The sequence below is a fragment of the Hyperolius riggenbachi genome, chromosome 4 (genome assembly GCF_040937935.1).
Source record: "Hyperolius riggenbachi isolate aHypRig1 chromosome 4, aHypRig1.pri, whole genome shotgun sequence".
NCBI classification, from domain to species: Eukaryota; Metazoa; Chordata; class Amphibia; order Anura; family Hyperoliidae; genus Hyperolius; species Hyperolius riggenbachi.
Window position 1 is genome coordinate 64510348 of NC_090649.1, and position 26015 is coordinate 64536362.

General features: G+C 45.2%; 1 protein-coding gene across 1 annotated transcript in view; it reads left to right on the forward strand.

Moving 5' to 3' along the window:
- Positions 1–26015, forward strand: part of LOC137571253 (cytochrome P450 2K6-like) — a 108161-nt gene that overhangs the window by 55525 nt on the left and 26621 nt on the right. The window contains exons 4-5 of the mRNA XM_068280129.1: positions 9589–9749; positions 21340–21522. Coding sequence (XP_068136230.1) covers positions 9589–9749; positions 21340–21522 — 344 coding nt within the window. The remainder of the gene's footprint in view (positions 1–9588; positions 9750–21339; positions 21523–26015) is intronic.

Consider the following 26015-nt stretch of genomic DNA (forward strand, 5'->3'; position numbering starts at 1 on the left):
GATTACGCAAAATTTCACATACATTTTCATAATAATGCCTAAGTAATAACGATTTATAAATTCAATTGATTTTGTATAGTCATTCGGAATTTTGTGTAAATTTAGCAAAATGTTTGCGTAATTTCATGACGACTTAACAGTGAATAGCAAAGCCCCCAAAAGACCTTGCAGTTTTTGAGAAAATTGATTTTAAAAATGCCAAGAAAAAATGGTTTTTAAACTTAGAAGAATGACAGTTTGAATACCATCGCATTCTTTCCACTTTTCGTTGTATTTTATCTCAAAAACTACAAATAATTATGTTCAGTTATGTACTCAATACTTGGTCGGGAATCCTTTTGCAGAAATGACTGCTTCAATTATTAAAGGGACTCCGAGCTCATCTAAAAAATAAAAGTTGTACTCACCCGGGGCTTTTTCCAGATCAGTGCTGGTCGGGAGGTCCCACGACGGCGTCCTGGCTCCTCTCCTACTCCCCGCTCCGGAATGGCTGACCGGCCGCAGCCTGGGCGACACTCGGCCGAGTATCGGGCTGCTCCTTCCGCAGTACTGCCACGCCGGCCGCCGTGATGATGCAAGGCGGCCGGCGTGTGACGTCAGCCGCGTCATACGCGGAAGGAGCAGCCGAGTGTCGCCCGGGCTGCGGCCGGTCAGCCATTCCGGAGCGGGGAGTAGGAGAGGAGCCAGGACACCGTCGTGGGACCTCCCGACCAGCACTGGGCTGGAAAAAGCCCCAGGGGAGTACAACTTTTATTTTTTAGATGAGCTCGGAGTCCCTTTAATTATTTGAAGGTTGACTTTTTTTGTTTTAAAAACACTTTGCTTTTATTGGTCGGATGAAATATGTTAATTTTTTGAGATAGGAAATTTGGGTTTTCATGAGCTGTATGCCAAAATCATCAATAAGAAAAACAATAAAAGGCTTGAACTACTTCAGTTGTGTGTATTTGAATCTAAAATATATGAAAGTCTAATGTTTATCAGTATATTACAGAAAATAATGAATTTTATCACAATGTGCACATTTTTTTTAGAAGATCCTGTATATTGCTCTGCAGTAAAGTCCATTCACCTCATCGAGGGCCACTATAAAGACCAGCAGCTCTTTGACTCTTACACACTTTTGATCGCCGTTGTTCATAGGGATGGTCATGCCATTTCCGATTCACAAAATGCCCATTTTTTATTCGTAAAAAAAAAGTGATTTCTGCAAATGTCAATTTCCATTTTTCCAGTTTTCAGTTTTTTCAAATACAAGGAGTATTTTATTAGTCATTTTGTTGCATTGGAGAATGCAAAAATGAAAAAAATAAAAAAAAAATAACGGAAATCGTAAAAAATGGAAATGGGAAAAACAGAGACTGGAAAAACGGAAAATAAAGTCTTGCGATTGGTCTAAAATTACTGCGGTGATCTGATTTTTGCTGAAAAATTCTGCATTCTCTGATTGGTTAAATGCTTCCGAGTTCTATGATTTAGCTAAAATGACCGAGTTACAAATCGGATTTCCATGGAATTCGAATTTCCTTTTTCTGATTTCAGTTCTCCGAATTTCGATCCGAAATGCTGATTTCCGATCAGAAATGCTGAAATGTTAATTCCCCTGAATCGGAATTAGCATTCCTAGTTTTTCAAAACGAATGATAGGTTGCCTGAGAATCCATAAAAAAAAAAAAGTGTCCTAACTACCGTAAAAGAATTATTGTCCATGTAGACCAATACATCCTGGTTCGAATGATAATCACTGTCAGTCATTAGTATAAAACTATAGCTAACAATTAGAGATGGCCCAAACCTCCGATTGTAGTTTCGCGAACCCGGTTCGCAAACCTACCGTGAAAAATCGGTTTGCGCGAAATTTCGCGAACCACAATAGACTTCAATGAAGAGGCGAACTTAGAATATTAGAAAAAATTATGCTGGCCACAAAAGTGATGGAAAAGATGTTTCAAGAGGTCTAATACCTGGAGGGAGACATGGTTGAGTGACATTAAAAGTCCCAGAAAGAAATCTGGATTAGACACAAAGCAGTGTTTTAAAGTGGACCCAAATTAAAAATACAAGATTTCAGAAATAAAATCTATTTTCTAAATTATAATAATAAATAGTAGCCTTTTTTCAGCTGCCTGATGACAAATATAAAATATTTTACATTTATTGGAGGAACCCTTCCGTTCAAATTGCCGGGACAAAATCCGGCAAACTGGTGGAGTAGGTGGTGTCCGGCAGTGGAGGAATTGCTAATGGCTGCCCCCAGTATAACCCTAGTTATGAAAAGAGAGAGGTGAAAAACATGCACTGAAATGCTCATAGGTTTGAAGGAGTGTTTATTTATCTTTGTATGTGTCAGAGTGGTGCAACTAAATATTTTTAATTAAAAAAAATGTTTGGTTTGGGTCCGCTTTAAGGTCAGAAATCTCATTCAATGTTCAATTGCAGGCTTACACTGCTTTACAAGATCAGAAAGTGTAATCCTCCCTTCCTCCCCTCTCCCAGAGGGAGGAAGGGGATCTTGTCCTCCAGGGAATTGTAGGATTTCAAAAGCCAGCTTACATACCTTGGCCAGGAATCAAACTCAGGTCTAGTGCTTGGTAGGCAGCTCTCCTCACCACTATACCCCCACCAACACTACATGCTGAAGCCAGCCTAGCATGTACCATTATGATATATCCAAGAGAAAAATGAGCTTGCTTAGGGATTTGTAGGATGTCAAAAGCCAACTCACATACATTGGCCAGGAATCCAACCTAGGCCTACCACATGGTAGGCTGCTATCCTAACCATTATACCACCAACACAACACACTACAATGCTACATGCTGAAGCCAGCCTAGCATGTAAATTGAGTTCAATGGCATCAAGTCCTAGAGAGAGAGCTCATTTTTCTCTTGGGTATATCACAATGGTACATGCTAGGCTGGCTTCAGCATATAGCATTGTAGAGTGTTGTGTTGGTGGTATAATGGTTAGGATAGCAGCCTATCACGTGGTAGGCCTGGGTTCAATTCTTGGCCAATGTATGTGAGTTGGAATTTGACATCCTACAAATCCCTAAGCAAGCTCATTTTTCTCTTGAATATATCATAATGGTAAATGCTAGGCTGGCTTCAGCATGTAGCATTGTAGTGTGTTGTGTTGGTGGTATAATGGTTATGATAGCAACCTACCATGTAGTAGGCCTGGGTTCGATTCCTGGCCAATGTATGTGAGTTGGCTTTTGACAGCCTACAAATCCCTAAGCAAGCTAATTTTTCTCTTGGAAATATCATAATGGTACATGCTAGGCTGGCTTCAGCATGTAGTGTTGGTGGTGGTATAGTGGTGAGGAGAGCTGCCTACCAAGCACTAGACCTGGCTTTGATTCCCGGCCAATGTATGTAAGCTGGCTTTTGAAATCCTACAATTCCCTGGAAGACAAGACCCTCGAGTGAGGGAGCTGTGGTGGGGTGCAATATAAGGAATAACAATCAACCAGCAGCAAGCTAACAAGCCTACAAGAGCCTAAGTAAGCTTTCCCTAGCAGAGTCTGTCAGCAGCTGTCACTGAACTAATTACTGTAGGCAGACAAGTGAGTAAAACGGCAGGAGAACCTTGCCTTTTATAAGGGGGGGTGGGGCTCCAGGAGTGAGTGTAGTCTGATTGGCGACAATGTGCCTGCTGACTGTGATGTAGAGAGTCAAAGTTGACCTTAATGGAGCATTATGGGGGTGAATCTAACTTCCACAAAAGTTTGCCTTCGCCGGCGAACGCAAACCACCCAAAGTTCGCCTGGAACCATTCTCGGGTGAACCATTCGGGCCATCTCTACTAACAATTGCTCCCTTCATAGTGCTCACTTGTGGCTAGTTACACACTTTTGGGGCATGCATGAAAAAAGGGCACCGGGAAAAAAAGGGCCCGGCAGGATAACGAAATGGCGCCAGTGGATAACGAAATCTCAATAACGATAAACATTGTGAATAAAATTGGTTAACGATAAATACTATTTTAAAACAGATGGGAGTTGAAAATGTTAAAAATTACATAATTCAACAATATAGCTTAGAGGACACTAGAGGGGAAAATAAACTAATGAAATAAACAATTTTATATATCCTCCTTCTCTTAAAAATGACTTTTTAAGATATTCCGCAGTTTTATTTTATATCTGAATCTAGTTTTTAAGTTTTTACAGTTTTATTGTTTTTGCTAAATAACATATTAATTGAAGTATGCCAGAGCTTAAATCTACGAACTATTGACCCTTTTTATCTTTTTCCTGCTCACAGAAGCCATTTTCTAATAGGAACGTGTTCTATAGTTGTAATGTCTTATCAGTGAGGGTCACACTGTAGTCTGTCCCAGTCCTGACTCAAACAGGCACTGCCACTTACATACCTGATGTATAATTCTTTCAGGCAGAGAAAGAAAAAAAAGGAAGAAAGCATAGTTATGAGTGTGCTTGGCACTGTACATACCCATGTCTATCTCATCATGTCACATGTCACCTCGGGTATCCTTTCACCCAGCCCTACTCTAACACAGAACCCTCCGCTGGTGCTGCCTAAAACTAACCACTCCCCTGGTGGTGCCTAACCCTAACCCCCCCTCCCGGTGGTGCCTAACCCTAAGCCCCCCCCCCCCCGGTGGTGCCTAAGCCTAACCCCCCCCAGTGGTGCCAAACCCTAATCCCCCTGGTGGTGCCTAACCCTATCAACTTCCACCCCCCACGGTGCCTAACTCTAACCACTCCCCCTCCAGAACCACCCTTTTACACATAGAAATGATAATATCTTTGATAACGTAAAATCTGTACATACCAACTAAATAATATAACAAAAAATATAACGCTGCAAGCTTCTAAAAAGATAACATAGTTCAAAATCTTTAATGTTCTAATGTTGTTGACGATATTTATTTGGCACCCTTTTTTCTGCTTTTTCACTGTATTAACCACTTTACCCCCCGCGGTATGGATTTCTCCGTCCCTTTTTTCCCCCCTAAAAAACCAGGGACGGAGAAATCCGCCGCCGCTCATGCACGCCGCCGCCCGCTCGCCCGGAGATCAATGAACAGGAAAATCCATTCGCGTTCGTTGATCTAAGCCCCCGCAATGATCTGCTGCTTCTTTGAGAAACAGCGCGATTATTGTGATTGTCCCAGCCTCGTAGTGCTTCCTGTAAGCGTCCTTCCGGATGATTGTAGAGTACCCCTTTATGAACCTTCTGTAGTAGTTGGCAAAGCCCAGAAATCTCTGGAGCGCCTTCAGTCCAACAGGCTGAGGCCACTCCAGGACAGCGGAAACCTTCCCTGGATCCATTGAGAGGCCAGAGGTGGAGATAATGTACCCCAAGAAGGCAACAGAGGTTACTTCGAAGAGGCATTTCTCCAGTTTGGCATAAAGCTGATTCTGTCTTAACTTTTCTAGCACAAACTTAACATGCCTGCGGTGTTCAGAAAGACTGGATGAAAAGATCAGTATATCGTCCAGATAAACTAAGACGAACTTCCCCAACACCTCCCTGAATACCTCGTTAATTAACTCCTGGAAGACAGCCGGGCGTTACACAACCCAAAGGGCATCACCAGGTACTCGTAATGCCCGTCGGGCGTGTTGAAGGCTGTCTTCCATTCGTCACCATCTCTAATACGCACCAGATTGTATGCACCTCTCAGATCTAGCTTTGAGAAAATCTTGGCGTTGGTCACCTGAGTGAACAAATCGTCAATTAAAGGTAAAGGGTAGCGATTTTTCACCGTGATCTTATTTAGGCCTCTATAATCAATGCAAGGACAAAGGCCTCCATCTTTTTTCTTTACAAAAAAGAAACCTGCCCCTGCTGATGAATGGGAGGGACGGATGAACCCTTTAGCCAAGTTTTCTCTGATGTATTCCTGCATAGCTAGTTTCTCAGGCCCAGACAGATTGTAGAGGTGACCCCTGGGAGGCATACAACCAGATCTCAAATCAATGGGACAATCAAAGGTACGGTGGGGGGGAAGTTTATCTGCCGACTTGGGACAGAAGACGTCAGCAAATTCTGCGTATTGTTTTGGCACACCTTCCACCTGAATGCTGGTATTACCCACGGTTACTTTCGCTAAACAATGATGATAACAATGGGTTGACCAGCTCGTTAGCTGACCTGAAACCCAGTCTATCTGAGGGGGGTGAAGTTGTAACCAAGGCATGCCAAGAATGACAGTGGAGGTTGCCATACGCAAGACCAGAAATTGCAGATTCTCCTCATGCAGTACCCCAACACTGAAACTTAAATTTGGAGTATGGGACAGAGGATGTCTACTCTGCAGAGGAGAGTCATCTACAGCAGTGACCAAAATCGGTTGGTCCAATGGGAGTATAGGAATTCCCATTTTTTTTGCAAACTCGTAATCTATAAAGTTAGCCGCTGAACCAGAGTCAACGAAAGCTTCAGTGGTAACGGTCTGACCCTTCCATGTGACAGAACAGGGAAGTAGTGATGCTCGGATACCCCTTTTTATTATTCGAGTTTGGTCGAATTCGAATAGTAAATTATTCGAATTCAGTCGAATATTCGAGTCGAATATTTTTTACTATTCGATTCGACCTCGGACTTCGAGCTCACTATTCGAGTCGGTATTCGAGCTCATTATTCGAACTGACTATTCGAATTGGCCTTAAATAGCTTCCAACACTTGTTTTGAGGGTGAATGATGCAAGAAACATCTTTTTTTCCAAGTAACAACAGCAAGTGATTATGTGGGGATGTTCCTTTAAAAAAAAAAGGTGGAAAGAGAAGTTGTGTCCAGAATTTTGTTCAGTACTGTATATACTTCTTCTTCTTCTTCTTCTTCTTCTTCTTTTTTATCTTCTATATCTTCTTCTTCTTCTTCTTCTATATCTTCTTCTTCTATATCTTCTTCTTCTATATCTTCTTCTATATCTTCTTCTTCTTCTTCTATATTGTCTTCTTCTTCTTCTTCTTCTTCTTCTTCATCTTCTTCTTCTTCATCTTCTTCATCTTCTTCATCTTCTTCTTCTTCTTCTTCATCTTCATCTTCTTTTTCATCTTCTTCATCTTCTTCATCTTCTTCTTCTTCATCTTCTTCATCTTCTTCTTCTACATCTTCTTCATCTTCTTCATCTTCTTCTTCTTCATCTTCTTCATCTTCTTCTTCTTCATCTTCTTCATCTTCTTCTTCATCTTCTTCATCTTCTTCTTCTTCATCTTCTTCATCTTCTTCTCCTTCTTCTTCTTCTTCTTCTTCTCCTTCTTTTTCTATATCGTCTTCTTCTTCTTCACTTATTTCTCTTTTATATTTTTTTTTTAAAGAAATGCAGCTATTTTTGAGCGTAATAAATAGCTGGTGGCGCACGCATGTCGGAAGCGCCATTGTATGTGCTACCTGGCAGTGGAAACACACAGACAGCAGGAGGTAAATTCAGCAGCAGCAGCAGCAGGAGGAGGCGGATGATTGTGTGGCAGCAGGCAGTCAATGAGGCAGGCAGCGAGACATAATAGGCTGTGTGGTACCTAGCGGTGGTACCAGGCCGTAAATACACAGCATGAGGTTCCAGACAGCGGTCGTGAAGCCCACATCATGTCCAATACACAACTGGGACAACACAGTTTTCAACCCGGACACCTCTAAAAATAATATCACACAGTATTAATAAAAAGTATATATAATTTTTTTGTTTTTTTAAAGAAATGCAGCTATTTTTGAGCGTAACAAATAGCTGGTGGCGCACGCATGTTGGAAGCGCCATTGTATGTGCTCCCTGGCAGTGGAAACACACAGACAGCAGGAGGTAAATTCAGCAGCAGGAGGAGGAGGATGAGTGTGTGGCAGCAGGCAGTCAATGAGGCAGGCAGCGTGACATAATAGCCCTGGTACCTAGCGGTGATACCAGGGCGTAAATAAACACAACAGGAGGTCCCAGACAGCGGTCGTGCAGCCCACATTGTGTCCAATACACAACTGGGACAACACAGTTTTCAACCCGGGCACCTCAGAAAAATTAAACATTTTTTTTTTTATGGTTTTTTGGTTTTGTTTGTAAAACAAATTACACAGATATATAGCTATTGTTTGACGTAATAGCTGGTGGCATAGTGGCAGCAGAAGGTAAATCTGTGTACCCTGGCGTTGGGAAACACAGACAGACAGCAGCAGCAGCAGGAGGAATGGAGGAGTAATTATGTGAGCAGCTATTGTTTGACGTAATAGCTGGTGGCAGAGTCCTGATCAGCTGATCCCTCTTCTATTGGCATAAAGAGCTTGTCAGAGCTTGTCTGTTAGTGCGCGTGCGCATAGCTCTCCATCTGTGTGCACTACTAGGCTCCGACAAACCAGACGCATGTTGCTGCGGAGAAACCGCCGGTCTGAACACGGCTTCAGCTGCCTCGCTGTCAGACCACGCGTCGGTGTCTCTGCAATCCATTACAAATACATTTCAATTTTAATTACAGTAGCATGCATTATTTAAAAACTATAATGGCCGGAAACTAAAAAATAATATTTTTTTCCCACATTTTTTCCTATTTTCCCATTAAAACACATTTAGAATAAAATAATTCTTGGCATAATGTCCCACCTAAAGAAAGCCTAATTGGTAGCGAAAAAAACCAAGATATAGCTCATTTCATTGCGATAAGTAATAATAAAGTTATCGACGAATGAATGGAAGGAGCGCTAAAAGGTGAAAATTGCTCTGGTGTTCAAGGGGTAAAACCCCTCAGTGGTGAAGTGGTTAAAGATAATTGCATTAGAGTCTGTGGCGGCACCCTTTTCATCCACTAGCTGCCAGCGCCCTTTTTTCCTGATATTTATTTATATAGCACTAACATCTTCTGCAGCACTTTACAGAGTACATAGTCATGGCAGCACGGTGGTGTAGTGGTTAGCACTCTCGCCTTGCAAGCACTGGGCCCCCGGTTTGAATCCCAGCCAGGTCAACATCTGCAAGAAGTTTGTATGTTCTCCCCGTGTCTGCGTGGGTTTCCTCCGGGCACTCCGGTTTTCTCCCACATTCCAAAAACATACAGATAGGTTAATTGGCTTCCCACTAAATTGGCCCTAGACTATGAAACATACACTACACGGTACATATATAGACCTATGACTATGGTAGGGATTAGATTGTGAGCCCCTCTGAGGGACAGTTAGTGACAAGACAATATACTCTCTACAGCGCTGTGTAATATGTCAGCGCTATATAAATACTTAAATAAATAAATGTCACTGACTGTCCCCAGAGTAGCTCACCGTATAATTTCTATCATAGCTATAGTTTAATATTTTCACTATAGGATTGTTTGGGGGAAAACCAGTTGACTTATTAGTATGTTTTGAAGATGTAGGAGAATATGAAGTGTCGTAATGAAATCTGGAAGCACTTACATGGGGCTTCCTATACTGGGGGCCCCTATACCTGGTTTCCCATACTGGTGGCCCCTATACCTGGCTACATATACAGGGGCCACCTGTACCTGGCTATCTATACAGGGGCACCTATACCTAAGTACCCATACTGGGGGCACCTACCACCTGCCAATGTTGGGTACAAGTGGGGTGGTCCTCTGGCTTTTCAGTAATGTAATTTGAGTGTTCCTCTCATTTCAGGAGAACCATTTGAGAACACCATGTTAATGAATGCTGCTACGTCCAATCTAATCGTGTCCATTGTGCTGGGCCATCGCTTCAACTATGAAGATCCAGTGTTCCTGACATTGATGCCTCTAATGAATGAAAGCATAAGATTATCTGGCTCTCCTATGGTTATGGTTTGTTCATTCAAAATGTTGACATTTAATATTTAGTTATGCCAAGTAACCTTTCATTGTTACACTGTTCTTCATCATCATCAAAGTTTTTTCTTAGCTAACCTATGCTAAAATATGACTATTTAATCTTCAGTCAAACAATTTACAAAGACAAATGAGAGATAATTGATCAAAAACACTATGAAATAATGACCTGTGTTAATCATTTATTGAAAAAAAAAGAAAATAAATAACATAGGCCATTTCATTCGGTAAAAAATAAGTACAGATAGTCCCCAGTACAGGTAGTCAACGAATGAGATAGGGACTGTAGGTTCATTCTTAACCTGAATCTGTTTGTAAGTCGGAACACTGTGCCATCTCTATCCCCAGGGCATGGCCTGAGGCAGAGGCAAGAGAGGCTCCAGCCTCAGGGCACAGTGTTGGAGGGGGCACACAACTCACTCAGCTAACATTCCTCTATTGTGCTTGAAGCAGAGAGAAATAAGAAAAGGTGATACATGGCAGTGACCGCAAGCCATATAACTAGAAATTAAGGTGTTGGGTGCCTCTTAGTCTAATTGCAATCAGTGTGTGACGGCTGGAGTGGGAGGGATGGAGGGGCCCTTGTCCTGGCTCTGCTGCCTCTATACCTCCTTGGTGACCTCCTGTGCCTCCATGTACCTTCAGTGTCACCCTCTGTGTCACCTCTGCCCCCTGTACCTGCCTATGCAAGTTTCAAAAGTCTAATAAATAAAAAAATTATATATATATATATATATATATATATATATATATATATTTATTATTTATTTTTTTTACTTGTTCTTACAGAATCACAGAATCCATGCCATTTGTAAGTATGGCGTTCGTAAGTCGGTGAATACCTGTACACTGTAACGGTTGGGTGTTATGACTCAGACGTCTGATTATTAGGTGATCTGCAGTATCACCAATAATACAGACACTATAGCTGATTAGTAGGTGATCTGCAGAATCACCAATAATACCAGTATAGCTGACACAGACTGAGTGAGTAGTGCTTGGTGCAACCGTAACTTAATAGTTTTGCGAGACCTTACCAGAGGAGCTGGTAAGGTACTATTAACAGGTAACTGTATAGTTTTGGCTAGACCTTTCCAGAGGAGCTGTAAAGGTACTATCAGTCACTAACAGAATACTTAGATTTCTCCTCACCAGAGGAGCTGGTGGGAAAACTATGCCTCACCAGTGCCAAGGGCCCACTGGTGAGCAGAGTGGTCAGACAGGCAAAGTTCGGCAACAGAGAGGTAAGTATCGGTACAGAACCGTGAAGCAGAAGAGTAATCAGTAATCAGGCAGAGTTCAGCAACTAGTCAGATAGGCAGAAGTACAGAAATGTGAAGCAATAGCGAAGTCAGAGTAAAGCCAGAATCATACACAGGTAATCAATACAATATAAACAATAGTCCTAGTCTTGTGTGAAATCCCTGGTTTCCTCCCAGATCAAAGCACACCGGATACTAGTCTAAGGTCTGAGCGCTAACACGAAGTATTCACGACAGCAGACACCGAGCAAATGTCAACCGAAGGTTTAAGAAGCAGAGGGAGACTCTCAGCCACTCCCACCTCGGAAATCCGCCAATCCGAGCAGTGAGAGTCAACCGTGACGTCAGCCGACCGTCAGGTCAGCTGACACGCCTTCTGCCTGCATAATGGTCCTGTCTCCGCGCGAGACAGAAACTCTGTGAGCTGGAGATAGGACTGCTCTCGGCGTACTAGACGCCGAGAGAAGAAACAACACCTGTGGGCAAAAACCAGAGGCGGCAGCGGACTTAGCCTGCTCGTCCGCAGCCGCCGAGTCACTGACTGTTACAGTACCCCGCCTATAGATGTGGACTCCGGACACGAACCCCGGGCCTTTTCTCCCCATTTGTTCACCCCAACCATCTCAGGGAGGGAGGGAGAGGAATGTGCCTGCTCAATTGACCCAGAACGAGAGGCAGAAAAACATCTTGACCTTCTAGACCTGACTGGTAAGGTCCAAAATATCTCCGCTGGAGTGACTCTCCAATCTACCGCCTGTCCTCCACTGTCCATCAAAGAGGAAACTCTACCCGCAGTTTGATCCAGTTGAAACCCCATGGCTGCAATAACTATTTTTTCAGGAATAATGCCGACTGGATTAAGTGACTGCACAGACTCAGGTTCAAAACATCTTGAGAGCGCGTCTGCTTTCACATTTTTGCTACCTGGCCTGTACGTGATGACAAATCTAAATTGTGTAAAAAATAGTGACCACCGAGCTTGTCTAGGGGTAAGGCGTTTGGCACTTTTGATATACTCTAAATTTTTATGATCCATATATACTGTTATTGTGTGCTCCGCCCCCTCAAGCCAGTGACGCCACACCTCGAAGGCAAGTTTGATGGCCAATAACTCCCGATTCCCAATATCACAGTTTTTCTCAGCAGGGGAAAAGTTCTTAGAAAAATATGCACAAGGATGCAACCTGCCTTGTGGACCGGAATGCTGAGATAATACGGCCCCCACCCCAATTTCTGAAGCATCCACTTCTACTATGAAAGGAAGGGACACATCCACATGCCTCAAGATGGGGGCGGAACAAAGCAACTGCTTGAGTGATGTAAAGGCGGCCTGTGCCTCTGACGACCATTTGTAGGTATCCGCCCCCTTCTTGGTAAGATCCGTAAGGGGTGCAATTATAGAAGAAAAACCCTTAATAAATCTCTTATAATAATTGGCAAAGCCTAAGAATCGTTGGAGTGCCTTCAAGCCCACAAGCTGAGGCCACTCCATCACTGCCGAAACTTTGTTGGGGTCCATGGACAACCCCGTCGTGGGGATGACATACCCCAGGAAAGGGACCTCTGATACCTCAAAGAGGCATTTTTCAATCTTGGCAAAAAGGGAGTTCTCTCGTAACTTGCCCAAAACAAATTTTACATGCTCCCTATGTTTAGACAAGGTAGGGGAAAAAATGAGGATATCATCTAAGTAAACTAAGACGAACTGCCCTAAGACCTCCCTTAACACCTCATTAATGAGCTCCTGGAAGACGGCAGGTGCATTGCACAGCCTGAAGGGCATCACAAAATACTCGTAATGCCCGCTGGGCGTGTTGAAGGCCGTCTTCCACTTGTCACCTTTTCTTATCCGAATTAGGTTGTAAGCCCCCCTAAGATCAAGTTTGGTGAACACACCTGCATCAGTAACTTGAGAGAATAAATCGTCGATCAGGGGCAAAGGATAACGATTCTTCACCGTAATCTTGTTCAAACCCCTGTAATCGATACATGGTCTGAGACCACCATCTTTCTTTTTAACAAAAAAGAAACTGGCCCCAGCCGGGGATTTAGATGGGCGAATAAAGCCCTTAGCCAAATTGTCAGCTATGGACTCTTGCATAGCAAGTTTTTCAGGTCCCGATAAATTATATAGATGGCCCCTAGGGGGCATACAACCTGATCTTAAGTCTATGGGGCAATCGAAACTTCGATGTGGTGGAAGTTTGTCAGCAGCCTGAGGACAGAATACATCAGAGAATTCGGAGTACTGACTAGGCAGCCCCTCCACCTGCACCTTGGTGGAACATGCTATGACCTTCCCTAAACAGTGGTCTTGACAGTAAGAGGACCAACTTAATAATTGTTTGGAACTCCAGTCAATGTGAGGGGAGTGTTTCTGGAGCCAAGACATACCTAAAATCACAGAGGTAGTTGCCATTCTGATCACAAGAAACTGAATGTTCTCCTTATGGAGAGCCTCAATTTGACATAACAATACAGGAGTCTGTGAAGGAGGTCGTTTGCCCTGTAGTGGTGAATCGTCCATTGCGGTAACAACGAGGTGTTGATTCAATGACTGGAGAGGAAGGCCAAGCTGCAGTGCAAAATCATAATCCATAAAATTGGCCGCTGAACCTGAGTCTAGAAATGCCTGTGTTTCTAGGACTCACTCCCCCCACGTAATAGTACAGGGAAGGAGAATTCTATCATCTTCCAAAGGAATGGCTGGATCGCAAACTGAGGAATTACCAGCCATAAGAGAACGATATAACTGGTCCGTGACCTGAAAGCAATCTGAATTCCTACAGTCTGATTCTGACGGAGAATCAATCCCCCTCCTTCTCTCAGGCCCAGGAGTCATGACGAGTTCCGAGAAACTCAAGTTTTTCTGAGAAGGTGATGCAACTCCCCTAGGTTCCCCGAGCTTATCCCAAGTCCGTCTCTGGAATCGAAATCGCCGGTCAATTTTTATGGCTAATACTATAGCTTCATCAAGGGACTTAGGTTCAGGATGGCCTAACATTAAATCAGCCACCGAGTCTGATAATCCCGATACAAAGCAATCAAGTAAAGCATGCTGCCCCCACCTGGCTGACACTGCCCACCTTCTAAATTCTGCAGCATACATTTCAACAGAGTTATGATTCTATCTGAGGGATTTAAGCTTCCGCTCAGAAGTTACAGCTAAATCAGGATCATCGTATATCACTGCCATTGCTTTGAAGAAATCCTGTACAGATGCCAAAGCCTCATGGTTATCCAGGAGACTATAGGCCCATGACTGCGAGTCTCCCGATAATAAAGTCTTTATTAAAAGGACTCTTTGACTCTCTGACCCTGAAGCCCTCGGACATATGTCAAAGTACGAGAGACACCGATTTTTGAAATTCAAAAAATCGGTACTCTGCCCAGAAAATCTCTCCAGGAGAGGAAGTTTGGGCTCCAAAAGAAGAGGGGATGACACTGGTGCAGACTGTGTAGGGACTTTCTGTAAAGCCTCAGATAGCTGGAAAATCTGGGTCTGTTGAGTGCTGACCGTGAGGGACAATCGATCAACAAACGTTAATAAACCCTCTACATGACTGGCCAGTGTATCCATGGTAAGTGATACTAGTCTAAGGTCTGAGCGCTAACACAAAGTATTCAGGACAGCAGACACCGAGCAAATGCCAACTGAAGGCTTAAGAAGCAGAGGGAGACTCTCAGCCACTCCCACCTTGGAAATCCGCCAATCCGAGCAGCGAGAGTCACCCGTGACGTCAGCCGACCGGCAGGTCAGCTGACACGTCTTCTGCCTGCATAAAGGTCCTGTCTCCGCACACGCCCGCATGAGACAGAAACTCTGTGAGCTGGAGATAGGACTGCTCTCGGCGTACTAGACGCAGAGAGAAGAAACAACACCTGCGGGCAAAACCAGAGGCGGCTGCGGACTTAGCCTGCTCGTCCGCAGCCGCCGAGACACTGACTGTTACATACACCTATTACTGGTCGCATAAATGTTTACAGGAAAAATAAAAGAAAAAGACCAGTCAAATACACAGATAGCACAGAGTATGAAATATAAATATAAGCTGCGGCACAGGTAGATTTAACCACTTAAGCCCGAAGGGTTGAAATTTTTTTACATCCGAGCAACTTTCACCCCCCATTCATTTGCCAATAACTTTATCACTACTCATCACAATTAATTGATCTATATCTTGTTTTTTCCACCACCAATTAGGCTTTCTGTGGGTGGTATATTTTGCTAAGAGCCACTTTACTGTAAATGCATTTTAACAGGAAGAATAAGAAAAAAATGGAAAAAATTCATTATTTCTCAGTTTTCAGCCATTATAGTTTTAAAATAATACATGCCTCCATAATTAAAACTCACGTATTGTATTTGCCCATATGCCCCGGGTATTTTACCGTTAAAATTATGTCCCTATCACAATGTATGGCGACAATATTTTATTTGGAAATAAAGGTGCATTTTTTCCGTTTTGCGTCCATCACTGTTTAGAAGCCCATAATTTATTAAATCATATTGATATACTCCTTTGACATGAATATTTAAAAAGTTCAGACCCTTAGGTAACTATTTATGTTTTTTTTTTTTTTTTTTTATTATTGTAATTTTTTTTTTTAATTTAAACTTGTATGTGGGTATTTTTTGGTGTGGGAGGTAAACAGGGTTTTTTTTAATATATTTATAGGTTTATTCTTAAAACTTTTTTTTTTTAGGTGTAATTTGCTATTTGGCCACAAGATGGCCAGAATCAAAAAGTCCTGGGAGCGATCGATCTCGCTCCCAGGCAGAAGAAAGGAGACCAGAGCTCAGAAAAGCCGCAGCGTCTGAAGAGACGCTGTCGGCTTTTCTCCGGGGGGGTCCGATCAGCGAAAGGGATTTATAATCCCTTTCACTGATCGGTGGGCTAGCGGCCAGCAGCGGGGGAGTGCACGGGGGGGCCCGTGGGCGCGCGCACGACCCGCGGGAGTGCGCGCAGCCCAACTGGACGAGAAATCTCGTCCAGTTGGGCTTAAGTGGTTAAATGATAACTTATAATAAACTGCGGCGAGGCAGCTGCGGTTAACAGCGCTACCACTGCAGCTGCCTCCGTCTCCCTGCCTGACAATGTACCCATGCCTCGGGCATCTAGCACGCCGAGGACGGTGTTTCTGCCGCACATAGGGTCGCATTGTCGCGTGCGCGCACAGACAGGACCTTTATGCGGGGAGGAGGCGCGTCAGCTGACCGGCCGGTCGGCTGACGTCAGAGGAGACACTCGCTGCTTCCCATTGGCTGATGGGTGTGGGCATGTTCCTAGGGTCTCCTCTGCTTCTTAAGCCGGGCGGAATCACTCGTAACTTGTCTGTTGCGAATACTTCGTGTTAGCGCTCAGACCTTTTGATAGCTTAATTATTAGCATTTGAAAGACTGTATATTATCTGTGTATGACTCTGGCTTGTTCTGACTTCTCTCTCGCTTCACGATTCTGTACTTTTGCCCATCTGATTTTGCTGCCGACTCTGCCTGTTAAACCTTCTTGTCTCTGCCTTCTGATTTTGTACTTTATCTACCTGTCTGTTGCCAATTCGATTAGTCTGACCACTCTACCCTCACCAGTGAGCCCTTGTCTCTGGTGAGGGGCTCTGTACTGTTAGTACCCACCAGCTCCTCTGGTGAGGTATTGATAAACTTATCAGTACTTACTGTTGCACCAAGCACTACCCTGCAATTAGCTATCATCTGTTGCTTGCTATACTTGCATTATTGGTGATTCTGCAGATCACCTAATAACCAGACATCCGATATTTGCCGACACCTATCGTTACATAACTGAAGTGAAAGGGATATATAGGCTGCCATATTTATTTCCTTTTTAGCAATGCCAGTTGCCTGGCTATCCTGCTGATCCTCTTCCTCTAATACTTTTAGCCATAAACCACCAGGGCACTAATGAAAGGGGGGGACAAAAAAAGAGGAGCCTATCTGCCAGCAAAAAGAGTATTTTCTGGTAAAACGCTGCTGCATTATGATTATTTTCTGGTGAAACGCTAACGCATTATGATTATTCTCTGGTGAAATGCTGACGCATTACGATTATTTTCTGGTGAAACGCTAACGCATTACGATTATTTTCTGATGAAACGCTGACGCATTACGATAATTTTCTGGTGAAAAGCTGACGCATTATGATTATTTTCATGGGTGCCACAGGTTTTCTCACCTGGAGTGACAAAATGGCTAGAGGCGCCGCTGCATAGACCCTGAACAAACGTGTAGCAGATCAGGTGTTTCTGACATTATTGTCAAATCTGACAAGATTAGCAGCATGCTTGTTTCTGGTGTGATTCAGACACTACTGCAGCCAAATAGATCAGCAGGGCTGCCAGGCAACTAGTATTGTTCCAAAGTAAATAAATATGGGAGCCTCCATATCACTCTCATTACAGTTGTCCTTTAACCACCCTAGCGTTCTGGACGAGCTGAGCTCGTCCAAGAAAAAGTTGCTGTTAGTGTTTAGGACGAGCTCAGCTCGTCCAGCGCTGTCCCCACTCACCAGCGTGCACAGCGTGATCTCCGCCGCCTCCTCTGTGCTGCTGCGGCTGCTGCGGGGCTCCCTCTCCCTCCTGCTGGCTCTGATCGCCGGCGCCAGGCTCCCCAGGCTCCTCCGATCCTCCGGTCCCCGCTCCCCAGGCTCCCCCGATCCTCCGGTCCCTGCTCCCCTCCTCTCCGCAAGCCTACGGAGATCTGGCAGTCAGGGAAGATGGCGTAGCCCAGCCACTTCCTCTGACGCCGGCTCCTGCGCCCCCTAGTGTCCGTCGCGGCGACTGCATCATTGGATTACATAGGTACACAAACTCTATGTAATCCAATCATGCTACAGTAATTCAAAAAGTTGTTTGCACAAACACAAACACCTGTCAGCTCTCAATAAAAGCCCTGAACAGTTACTGGCTCTCCCTCTTTCAGAGTCCTCAGCGTCCAGTGTTAGTCTGTTTACAGCTATCATCTGTGATTTCTGTGCGATTTCTGTGCGATTACTGCTTTTTTTCCAGCCTTAGCTTCGTTCATATTACTGTCAGATTGCGTATTGCTTTCCGTCTTTTTCAAGACGCTGTGATCCCTGTGCGTTTGCTTTTGCTGGTTTTTTTTGTTTTTTTTTTTTGTCGCTGCTCGTGACCCCGTACCCTGCTTGGGGTCATGGCCTCGTCCTCCCGGAGGCGTGTGCGTGACGAGGAGTTGTTGGATGTCCTCGAGGCAAGCGACAGCGAAGACGAGCTCCTAGAGGAATCGACAGACAGCGATGTTCCCGGTAACCTGTCTTCGGAGACGGAGACCAGTGATGAGGAAGCCGAGGAGCCAGTGACGGTCGCACGCACCTGGTGTGAGCTGGGGAGCCCCACTCAAGCTCCGCCACCCAGGTTCCCCTTCACAGGGGCACCCGGGCAGAAGATCGCGTGCGACGAGAGTCCGCTGTCCTTTCTGGAGCTCTTCCTGACTGATGACGTCATCCGCAAGATTGTTGAGGAGACGAATCGCTATGCAGCGCAACATCAGCAGGGATCTTCTCTACCCAGGTTCTCGCGGAGCAGGAAGTGGGAACCTGTGACCAGCAACGACATCTGGGTGTTCCTGGGGCTCGTCATCCTCCAGGGAGTTGTTGGTAAGCCGCTGCAGAAGTGGTACTGGACCACTAATAAGATCCTCAGTACGCCCTTCTTTGGATCTGTTATGTCCGAGCCACGGTATACCCTCATCATGAAGTATTTGCACTTCGGAAACAACGAGGAGTTTGATGAGGCCACCCATCCCGCACCCAAGCTGAAAAAAATTTGGGACATATACCAGATGATTGTTGCGAACTTCAAGGCTGTGTATGTTCCAGATCGCGACATCACGGTTGACGAAAGCCTCATGGCATATAAGGGGAGACTGAGCTGGGTGCAATTTATTGCCTCAAAAAGGGCACGCTTTGGGGTGAAGTCGTATATGCTCTGTGAGGCCAACTCCGGGTACATCTGGAACTCTGTAATTTACACGGGCAAAGGCACCAAATTTGCCCCTCAGTTCAGCCAGTTTGGGTGTGCCACCTCCTCTGTCCTAACCCTAATTGAGCCATTGCTGGATCAGGGGTACTGCCTGACGACAGACAATTTCTACAGCTCCCCTGAACTTTTTGATTACCTGGTCCAGCATAAAACCGATGCCTATGGTACCTTGAGGGCTAACCGTCGGAATCTGCCGCCGGCCTTTTCTGCCAGGAAGCTGAAAAAGGGGGAGGTCGTTGCCTGGCAGAAAGGCAAAATGATGGCTCTAAGGTGGAAGGACAAACGTGATGTCTGTGTCCTCAGCACTATTCATAATGCCGAGACTGTCCGCACCACCAACAGGAGTAAACAGGAGGTGGATAAACCCAAAGCCATACTGGATTATAACAACACTATGGGGGGTGTGGACAGGGCTGATGGAGCCATGACTTTCTATCCGGCTGTCCGCAAGCAGCAGCGGAAATATTATAAAAAAAATTTCCGCCACTTACTTGAGCAGTGCTTGTGGAATGGCTATGTGCTCTACAAGAAAAGGTGTGTAAGGCCTGTACCCCACCATGACTTTGTCTGGCAGCTGACGGAAGCAATCTGCACGAAGTACCCCGCACCAGAGTCAACATCTAGACCGGGGCGCAGGGCATCATATGTCGTGAATCCGGCACGGCTTTCAGGGAGACACTTTGTGGAGTACTTGCCACCGACCCCACAGAAAGCAAACCCTACAAGAAGGTGCGTTGTTTGCTGCAATAAGAAGGACAAGGATGGCAAAAAGATGCGGAAGGAGACCCGCACTTACTGCCCAGATTGTGACGTGCCACTTTGCGCATTACCATGCTTCAAGATCTACCACACTAAAGAAGTGTTCTAAGGTACACTTGTAGCCTGTATAATTTTGTTTCTGCCTTCATTTATTTATTTCTGCATTGATTTATTTATTTCTGCATTTTCTTTATATTTCTGCATTGAGGAAAAATGCAAGGTATTTCAGTTAGTTATTCATAAATTTTATTTTATTTTTGACAAGAATTAGTGTTTGACACTTTTATTATACTCAGAATGTATACTAAACTCTTGCTTGGCTCATTTTGGTAAGTTACAGGAAAAAGGTGCTGAAAATTAAATGTACCGCTTTTTGCACAGAAATCCTTGGGAATCAGAACGCCGAGGTGGTTAAGATAAAGGCCCCCATATAAACAGAGGGAAAGGGGGCAACCCCCTGAGGGTACGTAAATTCTTGCTGCCCATCCAAAAGCCCAAACCATTTATCAAGCTCCCATAGAGGGAGCTTTCTTTGATATGTTTGTTACATTTTGATGCTCGGATCCCTTCAGGCCCCTTTTACACTTGCATTGGAACCCGGCATTGCGTTACCCTGTATTACTGCAGGGTAAGGGCTGGTTCACACAAGCGTTTTTGCTGCGTTAAATGCGGCGTTTCGGATGCAGTGTTTTTGGGGATCTACCGCCATCCTATTCAAGTGAATAGGAGCATTTAGACCTGGCTTTTTCCGGCTTTCATGAAAGCCAGGCGGTAGATCCCAGTGTTGCGTCTCTTCTCGAAAGCAAAATGTAGCTTTCAGAAGCGGTAAACGCTGGGAAACAAGTGCAGAGACCCAAACTGCTAGCCTTGACGTTTTCCCAAAAGCATTCAAAAGCCAGCATCTGAACGCTGGCATTGAAATGCTGGCGTTTGAACGTGGCACCGAGTGAAAGCTCGGCAAAAGCCCGTGTGAACCAGCCCTAACGCAATGCAAAGCAATGAGGCCTAGCCCACTTATTGCGTTGGGCCATGCCAGAAGTGCCCAATCCAACACCGAGCTGCAAGGTCAACAGCACGTAACCGTTAGAAGTCCATGGCGATGCATCAATGGCGGAAGTAAAGTAAGTCAATGGGTGACGCTAACAGTTTGAAAATGCTGGCGGCAGCAGTATGGCGTGCATGTGTGGAACGATGGGCATATGACCCTGTCGGCACACTCTGTTGCGGGGTCATATGATTAACAATTTGGGCATTGCGGTGCGGGAAGGGGGGCGGGGGACGTGGCACTATGCATGTGACCCTGTCTGCGCACTCTGTCGCAGGATCCTATGATTGACATTTTGACAGGGGCGGGGCATTGCTCCACAAACGCACATGTGTAGAACCGGCCTTATACCGGCCTTTAGATAAAATCACTTTTATTGCAAAAAGTGTTTTAACGCTCTTGATATAGGCTCTGCTTTGCTACTATAACTATAATCATGATTTGCATACCTAATCTCTGCCTCTCCTCCCCTCTCGTCCAGCTGTACAATACCTTCCATTCCGTGATGCGATGGTTTCCCGGAAGTCATGAAACTGTGAAGAAAAATACAAAAGAGTTCTGTCAATTTTTGGAAGAATTCTTGACAAAGTACAAGAACCGAGTGGACTTAAATGACCAAAGAAATCTCATTGATGCCTTCCTCGCCAAGCAGCAAGAAAACAAGGTTCGTTTGCTTTCTATATTGCTATTTTGGTGTAAATCAAATGAAGTGTATCGGTGTTTGTAGGCAGTGGTGTAACTACAATTCATGCCCCCCCCCCAGCAAATCTGTGATGGGAGCCACTCCAATGGTCACACCCCTTCCATTGCCACCCACTAGTGCTCCTCAAGGCCTTGGGGCTCATCTCACAAGGTTCATAAAACAGGTGTGGCCACCATGATCTTCACACCCGTAACAAGCTTAGCCACAAAAACACCTGATCTGAAGTACAGTCCCCTGTACTGGAGAAACGAAAAGTTAGTTAGTAGTTAGCCCCCCCCCCCCCCCCCCCCCACAGCTCTGGGCCTCCCTGCAATCTCAGTGGCTGTTCCCCTCTATGAAAAAAACTATGGGATAGAAATAGGGAGGGGTAAAGGTCAATAAGTCTAATAGATAAAAAGGTGAATTTTGATTGGCTGTTGTAGGCTCCACCCATTTTCCTGATTATTAATTCCAGTCACCCAGTAACTAACTGTGCAAAGTTTGAAAACCCTGCCATTAACAGTGTAAGAATGGCTGCAGTTTATATTTTAGAAGTGAAATTTGTTTTAGCTCCGCCCACTTTTTGTAACCTTGACACACAGTCACTCAATGACCAAGTTTGTGAGCTTACAGGTTCCCGGCATGAAAGATGTATGAATGGTAGCAGTTTATCCACCAAGGAAATCTGATTGCCTGTTTGTAGCCCTGCCCCTTTCATGAATTTGGACCCCGGTCACCCAATGACCGACTGTAGCAAGTTTGAAGCCTCTGCCATTAACAGTGTGAGAATGGCAGCAGTTTAAATATTCCCCTTGAAAATCAATAGATGAATATTGATTGGCTTTTGTAGGCTCCACCCACTTTACTGAATCTTAATCTCATTCACCCAGTGACCCAACAAATGACAGAAATTTGATTGGCTGTTTAATGCTCCGCCCATTTTTCCTGGATTTGTAACCTTGGTCACCAAGTGACCAACTGTGCCAAGTGTGGGGACTCTGGCTTGATTACAGTGAGAATGGCAGCCTTTTCCATTTTTCCATTGACATGAATGGGTGAAATCTGATTTGCTGTTTGTAGCTCCACCCAGGTGTGCAGGGGGGCCATGAGACCCCCAGAACATATCATCCCAGGTAGTAAAGGATCTGTATACCAAGTTTGGTTCAAATCGGTCAAGCCATTTTCGAGTGATCGCGGCGCACGCACGCACGCACGCACGCACGCACACACACACACACACACGATTATATATACTGTATATAGATTTCACAAGAAAAACAATGGTGTGCTTGATTTTAACATAACTTTATTCTTTCATAAGTTATTTACAAGTTTCTGACTAGAGATGGGCCGAACGGTTCGCCGGCGAACGGTTCCTGGCGAACTTCGGTGGTTCGCGTTCGCCTCCCGCAGGCGAACGTTTCCGGAAGTTCGGTTCGCCCCACAATGCACTATGAGGGTCAACTTTGACCCTCTACATCACAGTCAGCAGGCCCAGTGTAGCCAATCAGGTTACACTAGCCCCTGGAGCCCCACCCCCCTTATATAAGGCAGGCAGCGGCGGCCATTACGGCCACTCGTGTGCCTGCATTAGAGAGAGTAGGGCGAGCTGCTGTCTGTCTCTCATAGGGAAAGATTAGTTAGGCTTAGCTTTTTCTGGCTGCATACCTGTTCAGTGATCCTGACACTGCATACCTGTTCTGTGAACCCACCCACCACTGCATACCTGTTCAGTGATCCTGCCACTGCATACCTGTTCTGTGAACCCACCACTGCATACCTGTTCTGTGAACCCACCCACCACTGCATACCTGTTCAGTGATCCTGCCACTGCATACCTGTTCTGTGAACCCACCACTGCATACCTGTTCTGTGAACCCACCACTGCATACCTGTTCTGTTCAGTGGACCCGCCACTGCATACCTGTTCTGTTCAGTGGACCCGCCACTGTATACCTGTTTAGTGAACCCGCCACTGCATACCTGTTCTGTTCAGTGAACCCGCCACTGTATACCTGTTCTGTTCAGTGAACCCGCCACTGCATACCTGTTCTGTTCAGTGAACCCGCCACTGTATACCTGTTCTGTTCAGTGAACCCGCCACTGCATACCTGTTCTGTTCAGTGAACAGTTTGGTGTGTCAGTGTGAAGCAGTACCTTAATTACACTACCTGATTGATGTATACACATGCAAGATGTTTTAAAGCACTTTAGGCCTGTCATTTAGCATTCAATATGATTTCTGCCCTTAAAACGCTGCTTTGCGTCAAATCCAGATTTTTCCTGGGGACTTTTGGCGTGTATCCCACTCCGCCATGCCCCCCTCCAGGTGTTAGACCCCTTGAAACATCTTTTCCATCACTTTTGTGGCCAGCATAATTATTTTTTTTTTCAAAGTTCGCATCCCCATTGAAGTCTATTGCGGTTCGCGAACTTTAACGCGAACCGAACCTTCGGCGGAAGTTCGCGAACCTAAAATCGGAGGTTCGGCCCATCTCTATTTCTGACCACTTATAAAAATATGTCCAATGTGCTGCCCATTGTATTGGATTGTCAATGCAACCCTCTTCTCGATAAGAGATGTACAGCACCTGAAACTACGGATACTGGAAGCCTGTGCTAGCATTTCTCCTGTGGTGTTGCTATGCTATCAGTGTGTGAAGATTGGGAGAAGAGGGTTGCATTGACAGATTGACACGAACGAACTTCAATACACTACTGTCTGCTTGACATATAAACTTTATTAAATGACTGTACACACAACATACCCTAAACCCATTAAAAAGAGCAGTACTGCGGTGATCTGCCTAAGCTATCCACAGCCGGCTGTGTCACATACACCGATCTCCACTGCATACAAGCACCCATACACATATACTGGTCATAGTACTCCCGGGAGTTTTGTATGAAAAGTCTGCATGCAGCAAGCTTAAGTCATCTGACGAAGGCCGGTGGGCGGCCGATACTAGTGATGCGGAGAGCAGAGCGGTGACATCACATCCGGGTCTCGAGCGGCGTGACTCTACGCTAGCAGGAAGGGATCCCTACAGTGCGAACATGCCGACATATGGATGCCCATGAACGCGGAGTGGACAGAGCAGGACGCAGAGCGCACAACAGAGGACTGTACAGCAGACACAAGCGAAGTGGGACATTGCACAGGAGGTGGTGAGAGCCCTCAGTGGCAACCCATACTATGCTATATGCGCTTGAGGCGTCTTTTGTCTAGCACCATTAACGCTGCATGAACACATCCATGGGGCATTCATCCGCTGTCTATGGAAACTGCTGCACTAACAATTCGCTTACAGCCCCCGCATGAATAACAACGGACATACCTGGAGTCACTTGACTTAAGCTTGCTGCATGCAGACTTTTCATACAAAACTCCCGGGAGTACTATGACCAGTATATGTGTATGGGTGCTTGTATGCAGTGGAGATCGGTGTATGTGACACAGCCGGCTGTGGATAGCTTAGGCAGATCACCGCAGTACTGCTCTTTTTAATGGGTTTAGGGTATGTTGTGTATACAGTAATTTAATAAAGTTTATATGTCAAGCAGACAGTAGTGTATTGAAGTTCGTTTGTGTGGATATAGTATCACTACTGGCTCCCCTAAACAGGGTAGACATCATTTTCATAAATTCAGGCGCAGGATATCATTGGATGGCATTGACAGATTGTGAACCACTCAAGGGGACAGATAGGTGACAAAGCTGTCCCCTTTTCAGCGCTGCGCTACTCCGCATCGCTGTACAAACTAAAATAACAGTTTTTTTCCCCTTAACAGCCTGCCAGCTCCGATCGCAGCTGGCAGGCTGTTTACGGAGTGGAGCAACGTAACTCAGCGGGGAATGTGTGCGCATCCGCTAATCTCTGCCTACAGGACTAATCAGCGTTAGGCGGTCCTTTAGCTGCCACCCTCCAACCGCCGACCGGCAGGGGCACTACAGCGAAAAACTGTATGCCGACCGGCAGGGGCACTGCAGCGAAAAACTGTATGCCGACCGGCAGGGGCACTGCAGCGAAAAACTGTATGCCGACCGGCAGGGGCACTGCAGCGAAAAACTGTAAAATTTAAACAATGTGCAAACATATACAAATAAGAAGTAAAAAATTTTTCGACAGTAAAATGAGCCATACATTACTTTTCTCCTATGCTGCAGTCACTTACAATAAGTAGTAGAAATCTGACAGACGTGACAGGTTTTGGACTAGTCCATCTCTTCATAGGGGATTTTCAGCAAGGCTTTTATTCTTTATAAAGATATTCCTGAAAAAGGATTTAAATAATGATGCTGGCCAGCTTCCCTGCTTCCTACACAGTTTTTGGCAGTTGGACATAGTGTTGGGCGAACACCTGGATGTTCGGGTTCGGGCCGAACAGGCCGAACATGGGCCAGATGTTCGGCATGTTCGGCCCGAACGCTGAACTCAATGGAAGTCAATGGGACCCCCGAACATGCCCATTTT